The sequence below is a fragment of the Dreissena polymorpha genome, chromosome 15 (genome assembly GCF_020536995.1).
Source record: "Dreissena polymorpha isolate Duluth1 chromosome 15, UMN_Dpol_1.0, whole genome shotgun sequence".
NCBI lineage: Eukaryota > Metazoa > Mollusca > Bivalvia > Myida > Dreissenidae > Dreissena > Dreissena polymorpha.
Window position 1 is genome coordinate 24,536,453 of NC_068369.1, and position 24,184 is coordinate 24,560,636.

General features: G+C 34.8%; 1 protein-coding gene across 13 annotated transcripts in view; it reads left to right on the forward strand.

Annotated features, from left to right (window-relative positions):
- LOC127859483 (arf-GAP with GTPase, ANK repeat and PH domain-containing protein 1-like) overlaps positions 1–24,184 on the forward strand; it is a 119,291-nt gene that overhangs the window by 7,570 nt on the left and 87,537 nt on the right. For all 13 annotated transcript variants that reach the window (XM_052396935.1, XM_052396940.1, XM_052396936.1 and 10 more), the window contains exons 2-4: positions 22,506–22,564; positions 22,941–23,028; positions 23,372–23,457. In XM_052396935.1, the coding sequence (XP_052252895.1) occupies positions 22,506–22,564; positions 22,941–23,028; positions 23,372–23,457 (233 nt within the window). The remainder of the gene's footprint in view (positions 1–22,505; positions 22,565–22,940; positions 23,029–23,371; positions 23,458–24,184) is intronic.

Below are 24,184 nucleotides of genomic sequence, written 5' to 3' on the forward strand. Positions count from 1 at the left end.
CCCGGGAAGCACGTTGTTTTACATGACTGTGTTTGTCGCAATTAAACATTTTTTGTACATGATTGTATTGCGTTCAATCTAAATTTAAGTTCCCTCGTCCAATGAAAGCTGTGTCCCATAATGCAATGTACTCTTTACACCTCTGAAAAATGGCGTTGGCACGTGGTTGTGTTTATGAAATTCTTAAACATATTTATCGTCATAAATGTTCAAGATTATTTTTATGTCCACCATTACTTGTTTTTGCCCTGTCTGTTGGTTGGTTTGTTTGCCCAAACTTTAACATTTGCAATAACTTTTGCAATATTGAAGATAGCAACTTGATATTTGACATGCATGTGTATATCATGGAGCTGCACATTTTGAGTGGTGAAAGGTCAAGGTCATCTTACAAGGTCAAATGTCAAATATATAGCTTCAAAGCGGCGCAAAAGGGGACATAGTGTTTTTGACAAACACATATCTTGTTTCATGAGTGATGTTGTAATTATATTGGATAATCAGATAAATGTAAACATTAGAAAAGCAGTATGCATACAGTTATCTATACGATTCTGTTTATATGCATGAATTGATGAATCATCAATGTCACTGATATTCGCTGCCATCAGGGCGAATCGCGGCGAATCACCACAAAATTTTAAGGAATCACTGCGAAGATTATCTTGCACTCGCACGATGGGGGAGTGACGAATCACTTGAAATCTCTGTGATTTTCCACAAAAAAATCAAACTGTCCACGTGACTCCGCGAATAAGGCAAAAATCACGTGTCGCGTAGTGTATAGTGCTTTATCTATTGATTGTTATATTATCAATATGAATAAGTTTCTAATGGGTTTTAAATGTGTAAAGTCGCAATCATTAGCAATTTAAACTTAGATAATTATATTTGTATTTAAATACTTGGCTTTTTAACAAGTGTTTACTTTCATTTATTCATGTTAACATATTTATTTCCGTCTTAATTTTTCTTTGAAACACTGAGTAAATTAACAGTGTAATGTGTGCTAATTTACATGTACACCATAAATACCATTGAAAGATTTAAATACTTTGATTGCAGCAAAAGTATGAATAAGCTGCAGGTTTTTCAATGCATGTTAATGTCAGAGATTTCAATTTCTTTTAAACCTAATGATAAAATATGACATTTCTGCAGTGAAATAACAGCAGTGAAAATAACACAATTGTTTTTTTCACTCACCGATGAAAAGAACAAATTTTCGGAATTCCTTTTTCTATTTTTAGATTATCATATCAAGATGTACTTCCCTTGTTTATATCCTTGTTTATATTTTTTCTATGATCACGAGTGAAACAAAATCGATATTCCACCAAATCCAACACATTTTTCTTTTAGTTTTATGCTTTTTTACTATTTATTTACATTGTAAAAGAGTTTAACTGCAGAATTTCCCTGGAATAATGACGTAATTTTGTCAACAAAATGACGTCATATCAATGTATTGAGGCACGCCACGCGAGAAACTCGAGAAAGGGTAACATTTTAGCAAAAGGGAAACAGCTGTTAATTATTTTCTTGAAAAAGAGGCATTAAAGAAACAGAAAATTTGTTCATGTCAGTGTAAGATCGTTTGTTATTTCACTCGTGATCATAAAAAAATATTTTTTTAGTCGTGAAATAACAAACGATCTTACACTGACATGAACAAATATCCTCTATATATTTTGAAAACCACGAAAGAAAATATGCAGTACAGTGCTTTTTTATCGCCATTTTATAAAATTGGGCCGGGCCCCTTTGAATTAGAAAAATTTGCAGCCTTTTGACTAAAATTGGGAGATTTGTGTTGTTGTTGTTTTGCTAAAAAATTATTTTTTAAAGGTTGAACTGATATGGCTGGATAAGAGACAAATGTTGAAATCTATTTTTTTTTAATATTTAAACTTTAAATTGTGAATTTTTAGGTCCTATTTGGGAAAAATATAGACTTTTTTCAATTGGTAGATAAACATACTTAAGTCAAAGTTATTTTCTTTCTGCATATTTGTTTTTTTAGAGAAATACCATGAAAAACACTGATTTGTATATGATATGAAATTTATTAGTGATAATATTATTTGTATAACTATGAATAATACAGATAATTTTAAGAATGAAGCAGCCCTTCCGTTAATGGACGTCCGGGCGTAAATTACGCCCAAAATCGGCAGTGGTAGATAGTTTTACAAATGGTGGAAGTCACTTGAATGTCTGATCATTGGCATGTATACTGTTTTCTAATACACAGGACGTACAAATCTCAACAGTTAATCTGGTTATTCACTCTGTTAACTGCGCTCTGCGCTATAGCCATAAAAGGGACATGGGGTAATACATCACCCACCGATAAGAGATATTAGAGTATCCAATAATAAAGTCACATTACACAGTCATGTATGCTGACACAGATGTACCACAAGAAATTCTCGGGTAACTTTCCAGTCGCAAAATAAAATTGTGCTGTTCAGGATCCAATCGGTAGCAAGAATGTGTATAGGTGCAGGGTTAACTGACGATCATTATTTTTCATTGATATCAGTAAGTTAGTGTTTATCGCAGTTTGATATACAAGGAATTAGAGTTTAAAAATTTATGTAATATCCAACGGTAATTAAACAGTACATGAAAGACGGTGTCGGGTATCATCATCACACCTTTTTACTGTAAACAATTGCGTAAACATTAATTGTTCCTTATGAGAAGTTAAATGCAAATTGTGAAGAATTAATTACTTATGGCAAGAAAATTGTGAAAACTACCTGTTACAAATTGTATGCGATAACAATTTAATTTCAGTACAAGTATATATCATCATGTCCATAAATAGAACTGAATTGCACAATTCTTCTACAGCCACCTGATAATATTATTTAAGTCCCTTTGTAGGCATCTGCACCATTCACTATACATGATGCATTGTAAAACCCGTGTTTAAATAAGAGCACGAAATTGTTGCAGACAGAGTTAAGTTCCACGCATGGAATTTGGAAAGCATGCATGTGGCATAACAAAATTCAGACCTGCAACTGGGTGCATGTAGTATTTTTATCTAAAAACAACATCGGTATTAATGCACACAATGAGATAGTATTGACATATTGAAACTATAGAGAACTACGTAAATTTACTAATAATCAAGTCGCTCATTGATTGGTCGTTATAACCATATGTGAACAGTGCTTGATGCTCGCACATCGCGTCGCTTGATTTATGCATGTCGTAAATTTACCTATTTTTATGCCCCCCTTTGAAGAAGAGGGGGTATATTTTTGTTTTGCACATGTCGGTTGGGTCCGTCCGTCCGTCGGTCCATCCACCTGATGGTTTCCGGATGATAACTCAAGAACCCTTAGGCCTAGGATCATGAAACTTCATAGGTACATTGATCATGACTGGCAGATGACCCCTAATGATTTTTAGGTTATTAGGTCAAAGGTCAAGGTCACGGTTACTCGAAATAGTAAAATGGTTTCCGGATGATAACTTAAAAATTCTTATGCCTAGGATCATGAAACTCCATAGGTACATTCACGACAGATGACCCCTATTGTTTTTTTAGGTCACTAGGTCAAAGGTCAAGATCACAGTGACTCAAAATAGTAAAATGGTTTCCGGATGATAACTCAGTAATGCTAATGCCTAGGATCATGAAACTTCATAGGTACATTGATCATGACTGGCAGATGACCCCTATTAATTTTCGGGTCACTAGGTCAAAGGTCAACGTCACAGTGACTCGAAACAGTAAAATGGTTTCTAGATAATAACTCAAGAATGCTTGCGCCTAGGATCATGAAACTTCATAGGAACATTGATCATGACTGGCAGATGACCCCTATCGATTTTTAGGTCACGAGGTCACAGGTCAAGGTCACAGTGACTCGAAACAGTAAAATGGTTTCCGGATGATAACTCAACAATGCTTACGCCTAGGATCATGAAACTTCATAGGTACATAGATAATGACTGGCAGATGAACCCTATTGAATTTTAGATCACTAGGTCAAAGGTCAAGGTCACGGTGACTGGAAACAGTAAAATGGTTTCCTGATGATAACTCAAGAATAATTAGGCCTAGGATCATGAAACTTCATAGGTACATTGATCATGACTGGCAGATGACCCCTATTGATTTTCAGGTCACTAGGTCAAGGTCACAGTGACAAAAAACTTATTCACACAATGGCTGCCACTACAACAACTGACAGCCCATATGGGGGGGAATAAATGTTTTACAAACAGCCCTTGTTTCTATAGTTTCAATGGGTCAATACTTTCTCATTTTGTGCATTAATGAAGAGAGAAGGGAGTCACTTCTCCCTCAAGTTTGAACCTAGGCTGAGCCCTGCTAATATGCTAAGTTTGAAGTTAAAAAGGTTTTCATAAAATAATCTTGTAATGAAGTTTGAGAAAGTGCTTATTTAAATGGCTGTTTTAAGATTTATAATTGCGTTCTTCACGCGATTTACGTAGTCAAAATCAGTAGAGAGAATTTTCCTCCCTCGGACTTCACCTCATTCACACCCCTGATTATGCTGCTGCTAATAAAGGTTAAGAAAGAGAGGGATTGCTGTGTTGGTTGCCAGTCCACCATGAATGTTACTTGTTTGTGGCACAACATGTTATAGGTTTTTGGAGCGAACTTCTTCCATATTTTTCAAGCAATAGAATTGTAATGTCAAATATGTCTCGTCACTATGAAGTGTAGATGTCAAAGGCACCTATTTCATCCCCAGTGATCCACATGCGTTAATTGCCCCAAACATTTAAGTGGTGCTATCTTATTAGTACCTTATGTGACAAAGCTCTTGTTTTGTTAACAAAGGGAGGCAATTTTTCCAGAAGAAATGTTATGTAAAAGTTGTTTCCCTTATACCATTCACAGCACTGTAATTTCTCATACACAGATTTTGTTCCCGTCTTTATAAAGTAAACAGCACTACAAAATTCCCAAGTGCTGTCAAAAAAAATCCCAAAACGATGGAAAATTGTGTCAATTTTGTTCCAAAATATATTTATTGGCAATAGAATAAATAGGTGTGATAAGTTGTATAACAACTAGCACCTTGCTCAATTTATTCGGTTTAACTTTAACAGCATGTTCAATCAACCAGGCCATTTTTGCTTAAATTTCATCACCACAGTCTTGATTTTTTTTTTAACTTTAAAAATGTGTCTTTGTAAATAAAATCATTAACAATAATAATTACAAAATAAATAAATAAACGAGGACATCAGCCTAATGCATGCCTGCCATGGTCAAAATATGTCTTAATAAGCAAACTATTGATGATGGCGAACCTGAGGAGGTGCCAAACAAAGCCCTATAAGTGCGTGTCAAACAAGGCCCTATAAGTGCGTGTCAAACAAGGCCCTATAAGTGCATCAGTAAGGATCACAGTTTATTGAACAATTACATGTCTATGAAACATGAAGACTTCCAGTCCCAAATGAGCATTAAATTGATCCAAAATAAGAATATTTAAATGGGTTTGTGCAATAAAGTACAAAGCAAAAAATACCAAAAATTTCTCTTTTCAACATTTCACAACATTATTTTTACTGATTTCATTAGTTTTTTTGTAATTTTTCCCAACTGGTCTGCTACAGGTACTTTTCACATGGTGGTTTGTGAATTAAGAATTGTTTTATTATATATTTGTGTTAATTCTTTGAATTTCATTTGGCTATGTACATAAACAAATAAAAATAGCTTCAGTTTTAAAGAAGTCCACACTGGTCTATTGTTGATTACACCTAGCTACTAAATGTTGAAATTCCAGACCAAGAACTTCAGCACTTTTCAACATACAACATCAAACATTGCTTGCATTGTTATTTATGATATAAAGTTGTTAATGTTAAATTTTTACTATCCAATGTTCATAATTGCTGTAATGCCCCTATATGGTCTGAGAATTGGGTGTTTGGTTGTGTGAAAAGCTGTGGTTTCACTTCAGTTGGCTGTAGACAATTATTTGTGTTCATGTTTCAAATTCAGACAGTAAAATTTAGTGTAAAATCTGGAAAATGTATTGTCTGGGCAAAGGGACTTCTGTCTCAGAAAATATTGACCAGCGCAAAATGTGCTTAGAAAATCTTAAATCGAACTACAGAGATTGTGCAAGGCTTTCACCAGAGAAATTGCATTCAATGGGAAAGACAATTTTATTGTGGAAAATCATTTGTCTGGGTTTTATGGAAATTTCGTTGGAATTCTGTTTTACAAAAGCAAAAACATATAGGTTATGATGGAAAAGTTCACATGGTATCATAACTGTAATTCTGTTGTGTGTAATTTAGTGATAGACAATCTGCATGTTAAAGAAAGCTATTATTTCGTCTTTCAACCATGTTAATTACAACTGATCGTTTACGGATAGTTTTTATCAACTGCTTTATAAAATTGGATTCACCAAGTTTGGCATTTGTTAGTAACAATTAGTTAGTGGTTTCCACTTACAGTTGTTACAATGTTTTGGTAAAAAAATTAGGAAATAAACAAGCTGTAAATCTATTTGTTTTGATTTCTGCTGTGCAGCTTTTTGGTGTAAGCATGGTATTTACCTCTGCTGAGCACCAAGTGCTCAAGGTGAGCTGTTTTAATCCTCTGGCTCAAAAATTTCTTAAGCCAAATTTGCGTTTCTATGGCAAAATTCTTCTATTTTTTGCTATTTTTAAGTTTTAATGAAGAAACAGTTGTAGCCATTGGCTAATTTGGCGAATGGCAGAGTAAGTGCTGCAATATCTGTGGGTTTTTGGTGTTTAATGTCAACTTGTACTTCGTAACCACTCTAGTGACCATATTTTTCTTCCAATCTTGATGAAACTTGTACAGATTGTTTTACTAGACAATATCTAAGCCAAATGAGGGCACATGCATTCAAAAACTAGGTCACCAGGTCAATCTTAGAAAAACCTTGTCATCACTCAATACTGAAGAAACATGGTCAGAATGTTTTTCGTGACAATATCATCAGCCAAAATGCATATCTGGGTCACATGCATCACCTTTTTAATTCTTTAAAGCTCATCTATTTTTTGAAAAAAAAAAATGAGCTATTGTCATCACCTTGGCGTCGGTGTTGGCGTCGGTGTTGGCGTCGGCGTCCGGTTAAGTTTTGCGTTTAGGTCCACTTTTCTCATAAAATATCAATGCTATTGCATTCAAACTTGGTACACTTACTTACTATTATGAGGGGACTGGGCAGGCAAAGTTAGATTACTCTGGCTTGCATTTTAACAGAATTATGTGCCCTTTTTATACTTAGAAAATTGAAAATTTTGGTTAAGTTTTGTGTTTAGGTCCATTTTATTCCTTAAGTATCAAAGCTATTGCTTTCATACTTGCAACACTTACTAACTATCATAAGGGGACTGTGCAGGCAAAGTTATGTAACTCTGACTGGCATTTTGACAGAATTATGTGCCCTTTTTATACTTAGAAAATTGAAAATTTGGTTAAGTTTTGTGTTTAGGTCCACTTTTTTCCTAAAGTATAAAAGCTATTGCTTTCATACTTGCAACACTTACTAACTATCGTAAGGGGACTGTGCAGGCAAAGTTATGTAACTCTGACTGGCATTTTGACGGAATTATGGGCCCTTTATACTTGAAAATTTGGTTAAGTTTTGTGTTTTGGTCCACTTTACCCCTAAAGTATCATAGATATTGCTTTCATACTTGGAACACTCGCAAACTTTCATAAGGGGACAGTAAAGGACAAGTTGCATAACACTGGTTGTCATTTTTACGGAATAATGGCCCTTTTTTGACTTAGTAACTTTGAATATATGGTTACATTTTGTGTTTAGATCCACTTTACTTCTAAAGTATCAAGGCTATTACTTCTAAACTTTAAATACTTTCATGCTATCATGAGGTTACTGTACCTGGCAAGTTGAATTTTACCTTGACCTTTGAATGACCTTGACCTTTGAATGACCTTGACTCTCAAGGTCAAATTATTAAATTTTGCTAAAATTGCCATAACTTCTTTATTTATGATTAGATTCGATTGATACTTTGACAAAACAACTCTTACCTGACATACCACAATAGACTCCACCCAAATCATCCCCTGGCCCCCCCCCCCCGAATCCCCCCTCAATCCCCCCCCCATTATTATTATTTTTTAAATTAAAGATCATCTAATAAATGACCACCACACCCTAACACTATACCACCCCCCACCCCAAAAAATAATTTTTATGCCCCTGGTAGGGTGGCATATAGCAGTTGAACTGTCCGTCAGTATGTCAGTCAGTCTGTCCGTCCTTCCGAAAAAAACTTTAACATTGGCCATAACTTTTTCACTTTTGAAGATAGCAACTTGATATTTGGCATATATGTGTATCACATGGAGCTGCACATTTTGAGTGGTGAAGGGTCAAGGTCATCCTTTAAGGTCAAATGTCAAATTTATGGTGTCTGTCCGTCCGAACACTTTAACATTGGCCATAACTTTTTCAATATTGAAGATAGCATTTTGATATTTGGCATGCATGCGTATCTCATGGAGCTGAACATTTTGAGTGGTGAAAGGTGAAGGTCAAGGTCATCCTTCAAGGTCAAATGTCAAATTTATGGTGTCTGGCCGTCCGAAAACTTTAACATTGGCCATAACTTTTTCAATATTGAAGATAGCAACTTGATATTTGGCATGCATGTGTATCTCATGAAAATGCACATTTTGAGTGGTGGAAGTTCAAGGTCAAAGTCATCCTTCAAGGTCAAAAAATAAATAAATTCAAAGCGGCGTTTTCATGAAGATGCACATTTGAGTGGTATAAGTTCAAGGTCAAGGTCATCCTTCAAGATCAAAGGTCAAAAAAAATAATTTCAAAGCGGCGTTCTCATGAAGCTGCACATTTTGAGTGGTGGAAGTTCAAGGTCAAGGTCATTCTTCAAGGTCAAGGTCATCCTTCAAGGTCAAAGGTAAAAAATAAATAAAAATAAAATAAAAGCGGCGTTATTATGAAGCTGCACATTTTGAGTGGTGAAGTTCAAGGTCAAGGTCAACCTTCCAGGTAAAAAATTAAAAAAAAAAATCAAAGTGGCGTTCTCATGAAGCCACATTTTGAGCGGTGGAAGTTCAAGGTCATGCTTCAGGGTCAAGGTCATCCTTCAAGGTCAAAGGTTAAACATAATAATTTCAGAGCGGCGTTATCATGAAGCTGCACATTTTGAGTGGTGGAAGTTCAAGGTCAAGGTCATCCTTCAAGGTCAAGGTCATCCTTCAAGGTCAAAGGTCATTTTTTTATATTTCAAAGCGGCGTTCTCATAAAGCTGCACATTTTGAGTGGTGGAAGTTCAAGGTCAAGGTCATCCTTCAAGGTCAAAGGTAAAATAAAAATACAAAAATTCAAATCGACGCAATATAAGGGGGCATTGTGTTTCTGACAAACACATCTCTTGTTTTTTTCAAACATGGTTAAAAACACAAATATTTATTTTTATTATTTTATTTTTTAAATACCATCCACCCCCCCCCCCCAAAAAAAAATACAATATTTTTTTTGCATTTTTGGAAGATAATGTAATAAATGACCACACCCCCACACTATACACCCCTCTCCTCTCCACCCCTCCCTCCTTTGTGATTGAAATTGAGATAGGCCCCTACACCTTTAAAAAGAAAAATAGATGAGCGGTCTGCACCCGCAAGGCGGTGCTCTTGTTAAAAAATCTAGGGGCAATATGTATAACAAATAAATTCAAGGCTGAGTTTTTATCAGGGTATCATGAAAAACAGCAACACTAGGTCATTAGGTCAACAGAGATCCAGATAAGGGTCGTATTTTCGTAATTACGAATTATTTTCAAGTTCGTTACATATTTATTTTAAAATCTTGTCGTACCATTAAGAATTACAAAATCAAGTTACGAATATTATTTTTACATCGGTTCGTATCGATTTTATTGAGTTCTTTTCGCGTATTAAAGATCTTTGCGGTGCTTATATAGAATGGTTATCGGGTTTGTTTAACAATGCGCATTTTTTCCAATAAAAGCGGCGTATGCAGTCTATCTGTCAAAAAACAATGGCGGCGCCCAAAGAGCGTCCTAAAAACTGCAAAGCGTCCAAAAACACGCTTTTAACATATTGTACGCAAAGTGAGCCGAAGTTAAATGTTTAGAAAGACATTATAGAAAAGATCTTATACGATGTTGTATGTTCAGTTGCCGACACAGTCGGAAAAGCTAAACAAAATTGCGACATGACGGGTCCAAACTTAAACACACAAAAAAACATTGAACGAGTGGAAGGGACAAGTCCCATGGCTAATCGTTGAAAAGATTGAAGGGGAGACCCGTTTTAATTGTAAAATATGTAAAAATTCCTCTAAGGCATGGAATCTAAGCACAGTTTGGGCATATGAAGGTATTTGAAAAATAAAATTGTATAATACTGAAAAGACACTGTTGAACTCGTATAAATAAAGTTTCTAGTATGTTTATTTTGATTTTTTTTGCATGAAAATAACCATTATTATTTATTTTAGGTCATTAAGAAGAAATAAGAATTATTTTCCAAAACTTAGTAGTAATGTTAACAATAAAATTTCAGAGTTAAGAATTCTTTTTGAAAATCTGGTAGTAATTTAAGAATTTCACAAAACCTTATCTGGAGCTCTGGGTCAACTCTTAAAAAACATTGTTTCTCGAGAGACCTCATTGATGACTTGGTCTTCATGAACAATTGCTGTGAATGAGAATGTCTATCTTCACAATACAAAGGCCCTGTTTGAATCCTTGACTTGTGATGTTAAACACTAGATCATAAGGTAAAGTCTTCTACAATTGGTGTCTGTTGACCAGTTTATGTATTAAAGCAATTTATAAGCAACACACATTTATATTTGACAATTGTTTATGTGCCATTTCATGTGTTGACCAATGTCCATGCTGCATGATAAATTTCAGATAAATTGAATAAATTTGGGAAAAAAATTGACAGTTTTCAATGTATCAAGAAAACATAAAATTATGTTTTGTCTTTTTTTTAACTCAGGTGATGTAAAAAATATTACTATTGATTTTGTCACTTCTCATTATTTGTCTGATTTAGAAACACAAATGATTGTAAATAATGGATTATTGTGCTAATTTCAGCTATTGAGGCATTTGAATTATATTGCCTGGTAATTAAAAAGTTATCATTATACCGGAGACATAAATATAATTTGCTGTGGCTGTTAGTTGACTGACGCTAATAGCTTGTATTGATCTGGGTTTTTTAATATGTTTTACAATAGTTTGGAGTGGTTTGACATACACGGTCGGAGTCTGTCTATAGAGACATCTGAGCACTGAGTGAACAAATTGATCAGTTATTGAAGCATAGTGACACCTAAGAACTTTCAGACATCGGTACCAGAAAGTGTCTGTTTATTTCTGAAGTGTGGGATTTTCAGGCTTTATAGAGAATAATGAGGAGCAGTATCTATAGATGGACTATAAAAAAAAAACTATTTTATTTGCAGCAAGTCAATTGAATCATTAAAAATTAAATCTGAAATGGAATAACTGTGCATGTTTGTAGCTGAAATTACAAAACAAAGACAAATTATTGTGACATTTCGATGAATTCATTTTAATATATTATACTAGGTTTTCAACAAAGTTATTTAATTTTTATTCAGTTGGAAGTGTTTTATGTTTTACCAGCATAATTATTTTGCATCATGGTCAATTGTCCAAAATGCTTACGATTTGTTAAGAACTATTCAAGCATTATATTTAAAATTGTCTTGTGCTTTTGAATGTAGGACTTACAATTAGACGGAGGCTGGTAAGTTTCATGAAGCTTTGCTCAGTTAAAGTGGTTGCACATTGAATTTCCAATAAAGGAAATATTTCCTTTATCAAATTGATGCAAGTTCCTGTTAAATTATTAATAACATTATTACATAAACCCATTTATGAATAAGCTCCATTTTGGACAGAAAAGGAAAACAGCAAGAGTGTCAGGCATGATCAGTAAGGTGTGTGGAATGTACATGGACCTAATTCTGACCTCTGGTAGGTACCCACAGGCATGAGATTTACTCTTTTATGGCTAATATATTTTGTTATATCTGACTGAACTATGCACATGTTATGTAATTACATTTTAACATATTGGTGCATTTAAACAAATTGGTGATTGGCTTGGAAAAAATCTTGAAGCGAAGGTTGATGATCGCACTGTCACATAAGTAACCCAGTAGAAAAATGACTTATGTCACAATTTCAATGATTATATTGTTGAAGGTTTTATTTGTATATGTAATCTGCTGGTAACAACTAAATTAAGTGATTCATGTCCTATTTTCATGTTGTATAAATATAACAAGGTCATTCTTGTTATGTGACCCCAGATGCATGCAAATAACAATTGTCAAAAAATATATTTTGTCAGAATTTGCTGACTATAATGACATTATACAGATGCAAATGATAAAAAGCATAAAACTCAATATTATAGAGCTTGAAACATCTACCATAAACTTCACATTTCTGCTCTGCTGTGTCCTGTATACGTAATTAAAGTCTGTCTGGAATTGTGACAGGGTCAAGTCCTCAATAACTGCTTTTTTGCCTAGTCTCAGACAGTCTCAGACTGTCTGCTAGACATTGCTAGTAACAGACTGTGTGACAGGTCAATGGTAATATTTAGATCAAACTTTTATGATGATAGCTTGCATGTACTTTGGTATTTGCTATACTTGTACATTTAGAGAAGTAGCAGGATGATGATAGCTTGCATTTACTTTGGTATTTGCTATACTTGTACATTTAGAGAAGTAGCAGGATGATGATAGCTTGCATGTACTTTGGTATTTGCTATACTTGTACATTTAGAGAAGTAGCAGGATGATGATAGCTTGCATGTACTTTGGTATTTGCTATACTTGTACATTTAGAGAAGTAGCAGGATGATGATAGCTTGCATGTACTTTGGTATTTGCTATACTTGTACATTTAGAGAAGTAGCAGGATGATGATAGCTTGCATGTACTTTGGTATTTGCTATACTTGTACATTTAGAGAAGTAGCAGGATGATGATAGCTTGCATGTACTTTGGTATTTGCTATACTTGTACATTTAGAGAAGTAGCAGGATGATGATAGCTTGCATGTACTTTGGTATTTGCTATACTTGTACATTTAGAGAAGTAGCAGGATGATGATAGCTTGCATGTACTTTGGTATTTGCTATACTTGTAAATTTAGAGAAGTAGCAGGATGATGATAGCTTGCATGTACTTTGGTATTTGCTATACTTGTACATTTAGAGAAGTAGCAGGATGATGATAGCTTGCATGTACTTTGGTATTTGCTATACTTGTACATTTAGAGAAGTAGCAGGATGATGTTTATCGCGACAAAATTTAGACCAAATTCAGGTCATCATGTTAAATCTTTGAAAAACCTTGTTGCCACTTTTTACCTTTCTAAATGCCCCATTTGTATCTAAATATTAATGAAACTTGGTCAGAATATTGATCTTTACATAATCAAGGCCAATTTTTAATCTGGGTCAAATGTGTCTAGAAACTAGGTCAAGTAGTTAAATCTTTTTAAAAATCTTAAAGAAACTTAATACAAGTTTGTGCATTGAGTATTGTTGTACAATTTTGTGCATTGATGGCTGTTGTGCAAGCTTGTACGTTGATAGCTTTTGTACAAGTTTGTGCTTTGATTGTTATTGTAAAAAGTCATGAATTGATGGCTGTTGTGCAAGGCCCAGTATTGCATTGATGGATTTTGTACTAGTTTTTGCATTGATGGTTATTTTTCAAAATCATGTATAGGTTGCTGTTGCACAAGCTTGAAAAGTGTCAGTTAAGCTTAAGAAATAGAAAAGTATTGGCACATATTGGTTTGAGCAATGAGGGTCATACACTGTGAAAAATAATCCTTTTTAACTCTTTCAGTGCTGGAACCGAATTTTGAAGGCCTTTGGAAACAGATTAGATCCAGATGAGACACCACAGAATGTGGCGTCTCATCAGGATCCAAACTGTTTGCTGATCTGATAGTATTCTTTAAAAAGAAATCGAAGAAAATGCTTATTTTAGCAATTCAGCAGACAACATATTTCCCAGCATGCAAAGGGTGAAGTATATACAAAAATCCTTGACCTGGAGCAAAGTTGCATTCAAACACAACAGGACCATTTGAAGACTGTTTCCAATGAATTTATATTAAATCTTACAGTGTATTTAAATGGCATACAGAGATAGCTGTTTTGGTAATTTCCTCACCTATCTACCACTTGCTGTTGATTCAATGATAAGTCACACAGGGGATCTTATTGATTGCCTCTTTTTGAAGAAAATGTAACAAGTGCTTTTGATACTTAAAACACAGGTACAATTTGAACAATTTCAGGCCAGTATGCCACTCTTGTGGAGTGAAAAGATTGGTTTATATAAGGATGCCTGGGTTAGGTGGTGTTGATAGTAAATTGCTCTAGTTAAGTGGGTTTATGAGGTGGCAAGGGATATCCTTGGTACTGCCAGAGTGTGCTCATGTTTGATTACAGCTCAATGTGTGCATGATGGGGATTGACAAAAGTTTGAATTGGAGATAAAGTGAAATCATATACTTGAACTGTTGAAAAATTTATAAGAAATGGAAGATGTATTCAAATCATATACTTGTATTTTTTAGTGTGCAAAGTGTCTAAGTATTACACACATTATTGTTTAAAATGAGCTTAATGCAAAGTGTTTAATGTAAGTTTTATAAATATTGATTTAAAGTTATAAATAAAGCAATAATACTTTTCCTAATTAAAAATAAATTGAAATTAAATTCCCAATCGTGAATGAATAGTTCATGGTACCAAAATGTTGAGAAAAAGAACTGTATCAAGATGACAGTTGTTTGCCTACAATTTGCATTCAGTTGGCATATTACCGTGAATTGTTTTTCATAGAGACTTCGAAATAACATTGATGTTGTGAAAAAAATATGGAAAGGTTATTTTTTGGGGAAAATATGAATATTTGTTACAATTAAGCAATTAAGAGGTCCCTGTGGTGTAATGGACAGCTTAGCGCCCGGGAGGTCACGGGTTTGATCCCCACTGAGGGAGCATTTTTATGCCCCCCTTCAAAGAAGAGGGATGTATATTGCTTTGCTCATGTCGGTCTGTCGGTCGGTCTGTCTGTCGGTCCGTCCACCAGGTGGTTGTCAGACGATAACTCAAGAACGCTTAGGCCTAGGATCATGAAACTTCATAGGTACATTGATCATGACTCACAGATGACCCCTATTGATTTTGAGGTCACTAGGTCAAAGGTCAAGGTCACTGTGACCCGAAATAGTAAAATGGTTTCCGGATCATAATTCAAGAACGCTTATGCCTAGGATCATGAAACTTCATAGGTAGATTGATCATGACTAGCATATGACCCCTATTGATTTTCAGGTCACTAGGTCAAAGGTCAAGGTCACGGTGACCCGAAATAGTAAAATGGTTTCCGGATGATAATTCAAGAACCCTTATGCCTAGGATCATGAAACTTGATAGGAAGATTGATCATGACTAGCAGATGACCCCTATTGATTTTCAGGTCACTAGGTCAAAGGTCAAGGTCACGGTGACCCGAAATAGTAAAATGGTTTCGGGATGATAACTCAAGAACGCTTATGCCTAGGATCATGAAACTTGATAGGTACATTGATCATGACTGGCAGATGACCCCTATTGATTTTCAGGTCACAAGGTCAAAGGTCAAGGTCACAGTGACCCGAAATAGTAAAATGGTTTCCTGATGATAACTCAGGAAAGCTTATGACTAGGATCATGAAACTTCATAGGTACATTGATCATGACTCGCAGATGACCCCTATTGATTTTCAGGTCACTAGGTCAAAGGTCAAGGTCACAGTGACAAAAAACATATTTACAAAATGGCTGTCACTACAACTTAGAGCCCATATGGGGGGCATGCATGTTTTACAAACAGCCCCTGTTTAGATCTTCCCCAAGACACCAAGTACTGGTTCTAGCCCAGGAAATTGACTTGTGAGTGTTTCAATAAGTCTGAAGCTTTCCATGAAAATGGGCTAAAATGAATAGATTTAAACTAATTAAGAAATTAAATTCCAGAAGATCTAGTTGATCTGGTCAGATCAGATTTTCAGTGAAATTAATTCTAGTATTGACAATTCTTGTTTGTATTGGGAGTCGACTAATCATAAATAAATGTTTATTGATTTGTTAAAGTAAGCTTTGTAAAGTTGTAATCCAAACATTGCATCCCATGCATAAGTCAGAGCAGATGATTTGTTTTGGTAAAATTCAGTTGCAGCCCAATATGTCATTGGACTTGTCACTAAACGTTTGACTTTGTATTGCTAGGTTTGCCATCATTTGGTGAAAATGATCAGTATAATTATTGGCGCCATATTGATCTTACTTTTCAATTGGTGCTTCTCCCCTTGTCTATAATTAAATATGTGTAACCTCATGAGCTGCTACTAAATAATGTATCATGTGGGTCAAAAGCTCTAGAATCATGGCAATTAACCGATTATTGTTAACATTTTTGTAAGAAGTTTATAGTTTCAAGTTTTGAGAGTGAAAAAAGCAATGTTCTGCACACTTCTATTTGGTTCCCCCACCAGAGTCTATGGGTTTGTCAACAAATACATTTGAAAATCTCATGCAATATTATATAGTTTGGTAAATAACCCCATGCAAATGAAGTGAAATCACAAATCAAGAGTCAGGGAGATTTTGATGATCTAAATTGATTATTTAGATACATACTTCTTCATATTACTAAGATCTGATTGATTTTAAGTGATATAATTGTGTAAATTAGTTTACAAAATTGCTCAGGTAATGGTCATAATGAGGCATGGAGTCAGGGATCAATCAAAGCCATGGAAGAAATAGTGCATGATGCAATGTCAGATATTGATTATAGAAATGGGTAATGGATGTATTATGTGCAGGGATCATCCACAGGTGACTCACATGTCCAATCCTTATATCTGCTCTGTTGTCAGATGGGATGACATGTTGATAAAACTTTACATTTTCATTAATTAAAATGAGTTACCTTTCGTTTTAATACCGGTATATGGTTCTTGAAAAAGTATCTTGGATTATTTGTGTCTTGTTTTGAGAAAACTGGGCTTAATTTGTGTGCGTAAAGTGTCGTCCCAGATTAGCCTGTGCAGTCTGCACAGGCCAATCAGGGACGACACTTTCCGCTTTTATGGTATTTTTAGTTTCAAGGAAGTCCCTCCTTACCGAAAATCAAGTTTAGGCGTAAAGTGTCGTCCTTGATAAGACTGTGTGGACTGCACAGGCTAATCTGGGACGACACTTTACACACATGCATTATGCCCAGTTTTCTGAGAACAAGACACATTTGTTTCATCATCTGTTAGCTTTGAATAAGAATGGTCGTAAAATATTTCAGTTCTCAGTGTGAAAGTAAGTCATGTTATCATGGAAATTAAAGTTTGGGCAACAGTGTCGGTATTTCCTAGTTATATAATTGTTAAAGTGATTTTTAAGGAATCATGGTGATGGGAAACTTCATGAGCCAATGTTGTACTAATTAAAATTCTTGATGCGTGAGCCTGAAAAGCTGAATGCAGTGATAAAAGTGATGATGAGTTTAAATATGATTGCAGTAAGATGTGTTAGTGGGGTGATTTAGTGGCAACAGGGAAGACATGTGTGGGAAACATGGAATTTGCAGCTATTGCATTCAGGAATATTAATTTTCTGTATGTTTTGAGCCTTTGCGATACAGGATAATTGTGTGCTCATTTAACAAGGATGATATTAGTTTGTATAAGCTTTGTTATGATTTTCTGTGTACACATGCTTGTGGTGATCAAGTTTCGACCTCAAAAAACACATCATGAACAAAGTGGTATATGAAAGTGCAATAAGACATGGAATATATACAATTTAGATAATGCTTTAAAAATGTTCATCTTCAGAGGATTTTTGCCTGTTTTAAAATATGAAACAATCTTACATCACTGATTTCTATAAAAGGACCACCAAAGTCACCTAAATAACAATGAAATAGGGACAAAATCATGTTGAGTACATTAAAGCGACTTTCACTTCCTTATAGGCGGTCAAAAAGTGAAGGGTTATTCTTTGGAGGAAAACGACGCTCGCGTAAGTTTGTTTTGAGCTTATAATTGTGTAATTTCTTCACATGTCTTTTAACTTAATGAGAAGAACACTGCCTATATGTTGTTTTGCAGTTTGCAGGATCCATGGATTTCAAAATTTATGGATCTGGATTTTTTACATATCTTTGGTCAGGCACAGTTGGTAGAGCACTGGACTTCAATTCGCTGTTCTGGTTTTTTCTGTTTGCTGCTCATCAGTAACGAAGGCTTGTTTTGCAATACAACTCACAAATGAAACACATTTGACCATTCTTGTTCATAAGCGTGCATCAAGCTGAACCACAGCAGAGTCAATTTATGTTTGTTGAGAATCATGTATCATGTAACATGGCAGCAAGTTTAATTTATATCATTGGGAATACACCTGCAAGGGACAGTCTAAAGACAATTGGCATTAGTTGTAATTAGGGACCTAAATGAGCCTTGAAGATCATTTTAAAAAATGCTTTCTTACTCATTACTTGCAGATAATGACATTGCCTTGATGTCTACAAACATTTGTTTAACAGATTGACGGCGATTGTTGTCTAAATAACACATGTTTCCAAAGATTGTCTCCCAAGTTTCTTGGAAAGGTCAAGTTGGAAATAAACAAAACAATGCCAATCCAATAATCACAAACAATCCTGGTAGAATATTCTTGAAGCTGCTTCTTATAATGTGACAGTTTTTGGCATGATTTTCTTTTGTTTTTCGCCATTCATCTTGATTTTCAGCAATTCTAATAATCCTCTACCTTATGTACTTAAGTCAGAACAGACAAATTCTTTCATTGTGAGATTAAAATGAGACCTGATTCAGAGCTCCAGATAAGGTTTTGTGAAATTCTTAAATTACTACCAGATTTTCAAAAAGAATTCTTAACTCTGAAATTTCATTCTTAATGTTACTTCTAAGTTTTTGAAAATAATTCTTATTTTTTCTAAATGACCTAAAAATAAATAAAAATGGTTATTTTCAAGCAAAAAAATCAAAATAAACATACTAGCAACTTTATTTATACGAGTTCAATAGTGTCTTTTCAGTATTATACAATTTTATTTTTAAAATACCTTCATATGCCCAAACTGTGCTTAGATTGCATGCCTTAGATGAATTTTTACATATTAAACCGTTCTCCCCTTCAATCTTTTCAACGATTAGCCACGGGACTTGTCCCTTCCACTCGTTCAATCTTTGTGTTTAAGCTAGGACCCGTTGTGTCGCGTTTTTGTTTAGCATTTCCGACTGTGTCGGCAACTGAACATACACCATTGTATAAGATCTTTTCTATAATGTTTTTCTAAACATTTAACTTCGGCTCAATTTGCGTACAATATGTTAAAAGCGTGGTTTTGGACGCTTTGCAGTTTTTTAGGACGCTCTCTGGGCGCTGCCATTGTTTTTTGACAGATAGACTGTATACGCCGCTTTTATTGGAAAAAAATGCGCTTTTTTTAAACAAACCCGATAACCATTCTATTTAAGCACCGCAAAGATCTTTAATACGCGAAAAGAACTTAATAAAAACCAACGGTATGAAGTTCCGATGCGTAGGAATTAAACCACGAGAGCGTAGCCTGAGTGGTTTGATAACAAGCATCTGAACGACATACCGTTGGTTATTACCGCAATAACCAACGGTTACCCGTTGATTATTTCGATTCTAACACGATTTCATTAATAAGTTATCCGCGATTTAAAGGTTATAAATGAGAATTATATTAACCCAACGACCTCCACTTTTCCGCGAAAACGTGACGTCACCACAACAATTACAATCAAATGACGTCGTCTTCATTCATAAAATGTGCGCGGACAATTTAAAGTGACGTCACTTTAAACAACCGTTGGTATATCGGGGTGATAACCAACAGTAGTTTTCCTTCTTTGTATATAGAAAACAAGTAACGTGCCGTGGTAGAATAATGTTTTCTTGTCTTTAATATATTGTTGACTTCCTTAATAGTCAGCATAATTATAATGGTTTATATATTCAAATTCATCAAGCTGCACTTCTAAAACTTGCATTGGTTTCTGCCAAAACTCTGATGAAATCTCCATGCATGGCTTCAAATTGTAGTATGTTTATGCACATGCAAAAATCGTTTGTGCATTTTCAGAATAAATGATTGCTGTTGTTATTGATTCTCTCTTGAAATTGCATGTCAGTTATCCAAATTATTAACATGATGAATATAATAATGTCATCTTTTAGATGAAGTGCTGTATATTTCAAAATTCCAGACAGATTTCTATACATATTCAGTGCATAAGATTTTGCTGCAGTTGTTGATTTATTCACATTTATGTTTTTTTGCGTCTGAAAACAGTGTGAGTCCTAGTGTAGCATCTCCTGTGACTCATATACAGCAGTGCTCCAGCTAGAATTTGAAAAGGGCAGGGTGGCTTTTTTGTCAAAAGGGCACTTTCGACGCGAAGTATTTTGTGAAAAGGGCACTTTCGACGCGCAGTATTTTGTGAAAAGGGCACGTTCGAGCGCGCGGGTGTTTCTGGAATGCTTTCTATTGCATGTTAATTTATATGTTATAAATAATTGTATTATTCCCGTTATTATTAAACCATTCAAATATAATGTCTACAATGAGGATTAAACTAATTACACTGTAATAAGAGATTTATGAATTATCATATGTAAAAAAAAAAAAATTTTTTTTTTTTTTTTGAGGGGGGGGGGGGGGGGCAGGGCGGAGATTCGGGGGAGGGGGGGGGGGGGGCAGGGCGGAGGTTCGGGAGGGCAAGTACGCGGCGCCCTTCGATTTAGGCCTAGCTGGAGCACTGATACAGTCATTGTTTACTTTATGATATAAATATTTATGTGGGGTTATGAAAACAATGATAAATTATTGTGAAGACGGTGTTTTTGTCTTGTTGACCTTAAACATGTTGTCAGTTGAAAATAAATAAACTGTGCCTGCTACATTATATAAATGGCAGCTTTCAAGAGATATATACGCTTTATGTTCATCTCAATATATAATAAAATAAAAAAATGGAATCTGGGTTTTAAAGAGCTGCTGTATTGAGTTTTTAGACTTTAAACCTGGAACACACCCCAATAAGTATTGGAACCCTTATAAATAATAGAATTGCTTGGGAATGTTCTCTTTTATTGTCTTTTGCATTAGATCATGCTATGTTTGCGAAAGTTGATTGAAGGCTACTATTTACATCAATCAGCATAAAAAATCCAAAACATGAAATGTAACACTTTATATGCAGTCAAAGGGTTCGCAAAATAAACTACAGTTGCCAGATTTTCACTGATTATCTTTTGAAAGCTATAAGCCTGACTCCACCATATCAAGGTCTTATTTTGCACATCAAAGACATCATTATCTAAACTAGGGTTGTTTTTTGCAGAAGAGCACAATTTGAGCTTAAAGTCAATGTTTTAAAGGCTTAATGCAGTTTTTACTGTAATCCCTGTGAGTTTGACATTTTTTATTCTCAGTTTAACTTGTTTTTAAGAATTTAAATTTAAAAATTAACATTTAAGGTATTCAATACAGCATACTCAATGCCTAGAACCTTACAAATTATCTTAATGTGTTTTTATATCTGTACTCTTTTGCAAAATTTGAGGACATTTTATTGTTTGTTTCCATATAAAACATTTTAATTACTTTATATTGTTTCTAACTGAAGGAATAAATCAAAATATAGAGAGGATATTTGTTGGATTCTGTGGAGTATCGATTTTGTTCATAAGTGATCATAGAAAATATAAATTTTCTATGATCACGAGTGAATTAAAATCTACATTCCACTGAATCCAACACATTTTCTTTTTATTTTATGCTTTTTTTTACTGTTTATTTACATTGTAAAAGAGTTTTACCGGAGAATTTCGCTTGTGTAATGACGTCATTTCATCAAAAAATGACGTCATTTCACAGTAAAACAGTAAAAAATATGGATAATTTTCAAATGTTATTTCACTGTTTGAAACAGTGAAATATCAGTTTTATTTCACTGATATTTCTCTATAAACCACATAAAAGCATAAAATAAACAGACATATTAAACCAGCTAAATACTTTTTAGCTCACCTTAGCACAATTTGCTCAAGGTGACCTTTTGTGAGCGCCTTTTATCCGTCTTCCATCAGGCGTTTTGCGGCATGCAGTGACAACATTTGCCTTTTTAACTCTCAAGAAGCCACATTTATTGTCAGATCTTCATATAATTTGGTCAGAAGATTTGTCCCAATGTTATCTTGGATAATTTGCCAAAGGTTCCAGTTGCTTTAAAAACATGGCTGCCAGGGAGCGTGGTATTTTTTACATGTTGACATATTTGAAATAATGTATTTTGTTAATTGCTTTCAGATTCCTTTGTGAACAGCCAAGAATGGACTCTAAGCCGGTCAGTTCCAGACTTAAAATTGGTGAGTTTTTATTTCTTGGGGGGATCAGCAGTAACTTGACTTTGTTAAGTTTGTGTAATTGGTCTATTAGAATCTTCAGTGTCTTTTTTATAGAAGTGTATATTCAATTGGTAAATATTTGAGTGTGCAAATTATATTTTGGAATTGTAAAAATTAAATAATAATCACATGTCATGAAAACCTTTTAAAGTATCAAATAATAATAACTGTATTGGTACAGTATAAACAAAAATAATTGCTTAGAAATATTTCATGACTTTGAAGAAATTAATTTATATTTACTTGTTTCATGTTAACATTAAAATCATTAACATATTTAATGTTTTGGCCAGAAGAGTAATTTATTATTGTCACGTTTTACATATTTTCACTCCAGGGCATCTTGGGCCATGTACACAGTGGAAAGTCGGCCCTGGTCCATCGCTACCTGACAGGGTCCTACATGCAAGAGGAGTCCCCAGAAGGTAAAAACACCATACTTATTTTGGCAAGAACAAAAAACTGAGATGGGTTTCCCTATGTATTTTCATGCGTTTGTAGTCCCTTAGAAAGTTAAATTTAATTGAAGACCTTTCTTACTAGATTCAAGTTATCAAGGCTTCATTTCCAACCCTTAGATACTTATGAGCAGCAAGTTACTCGCAGGCTGTTCTGGTTTAATGCTGTTTGTACATAGCCATTTTCACTTTGCCTCTGAGTTGGAAACGGTTTAAAAGAAGTTTGTTCTGAGTGAAAATCTCGCTAAGCAGAAAATTGTGTCACTGATAAGCCTTTGCAGACTGCATAAAAAGTTGCCACTGTTTGCAGGTGGGCGGTTCAAGAAGGAGGTGATCATTGATGGACAGAGTTACCTGCTCCTGATCAGGGATGAGGGTGGGGCACCTGAAATACAGGTAGGTCAACACCTGGCCCCTGCCTTCCTGATAACTGGCCAATACAACAATATAACACATGGCCATTACCTTCCTGAAAAACTTAAACCCTTACCAATACAGAGATGCAGGCATACCCATAACATACCATCTGGCCAGTGGCTACCATAGTATGTTGATACTGACATTAGATCATTATCATTCTAAAAATGTGCACCAAATTCTTTGATGCAGTTGCGTCCTGCTATGTTAATTCACCCAATAGATTGATTCTGTAACTTCAATTAACTGCTGTTTTACCAAGAGGTTGAAATTGTGATAATCTCTTCCAGTAAGCATATGTAATATTTACTGTGATATACGCTATATAAGGTCACTGAGTAAGTTTTTATGCCCCTTTTTCGAAGAAAAGGTGGCATATAGTGATCGGACTGTCCGTCCGTCCGTCTGTGCGTCCGTCTGTCTGTCTGTCTGTCTTTCCGTCTCACTTTGCGTTTAGGTTTCGAAAAATGCTCATAACTTTTATGTCCCTTGAGATATAATCTTCATATTTAGTATGCATGTGTATATGGACAAGGCCTTTCCATACGCACAATTTTTTTTACCCCTGTTACCTTGACCTTGAACTTAGGGTCCGCGTTTAGGTTTCGAAATCTGCGTTTAGGTTTCGAAAAATGCTCATAACTTCTATATCCCTTGAAATATAACCTTCATATTTGGTATGCATTTGTATATCGACAAGGCCTTT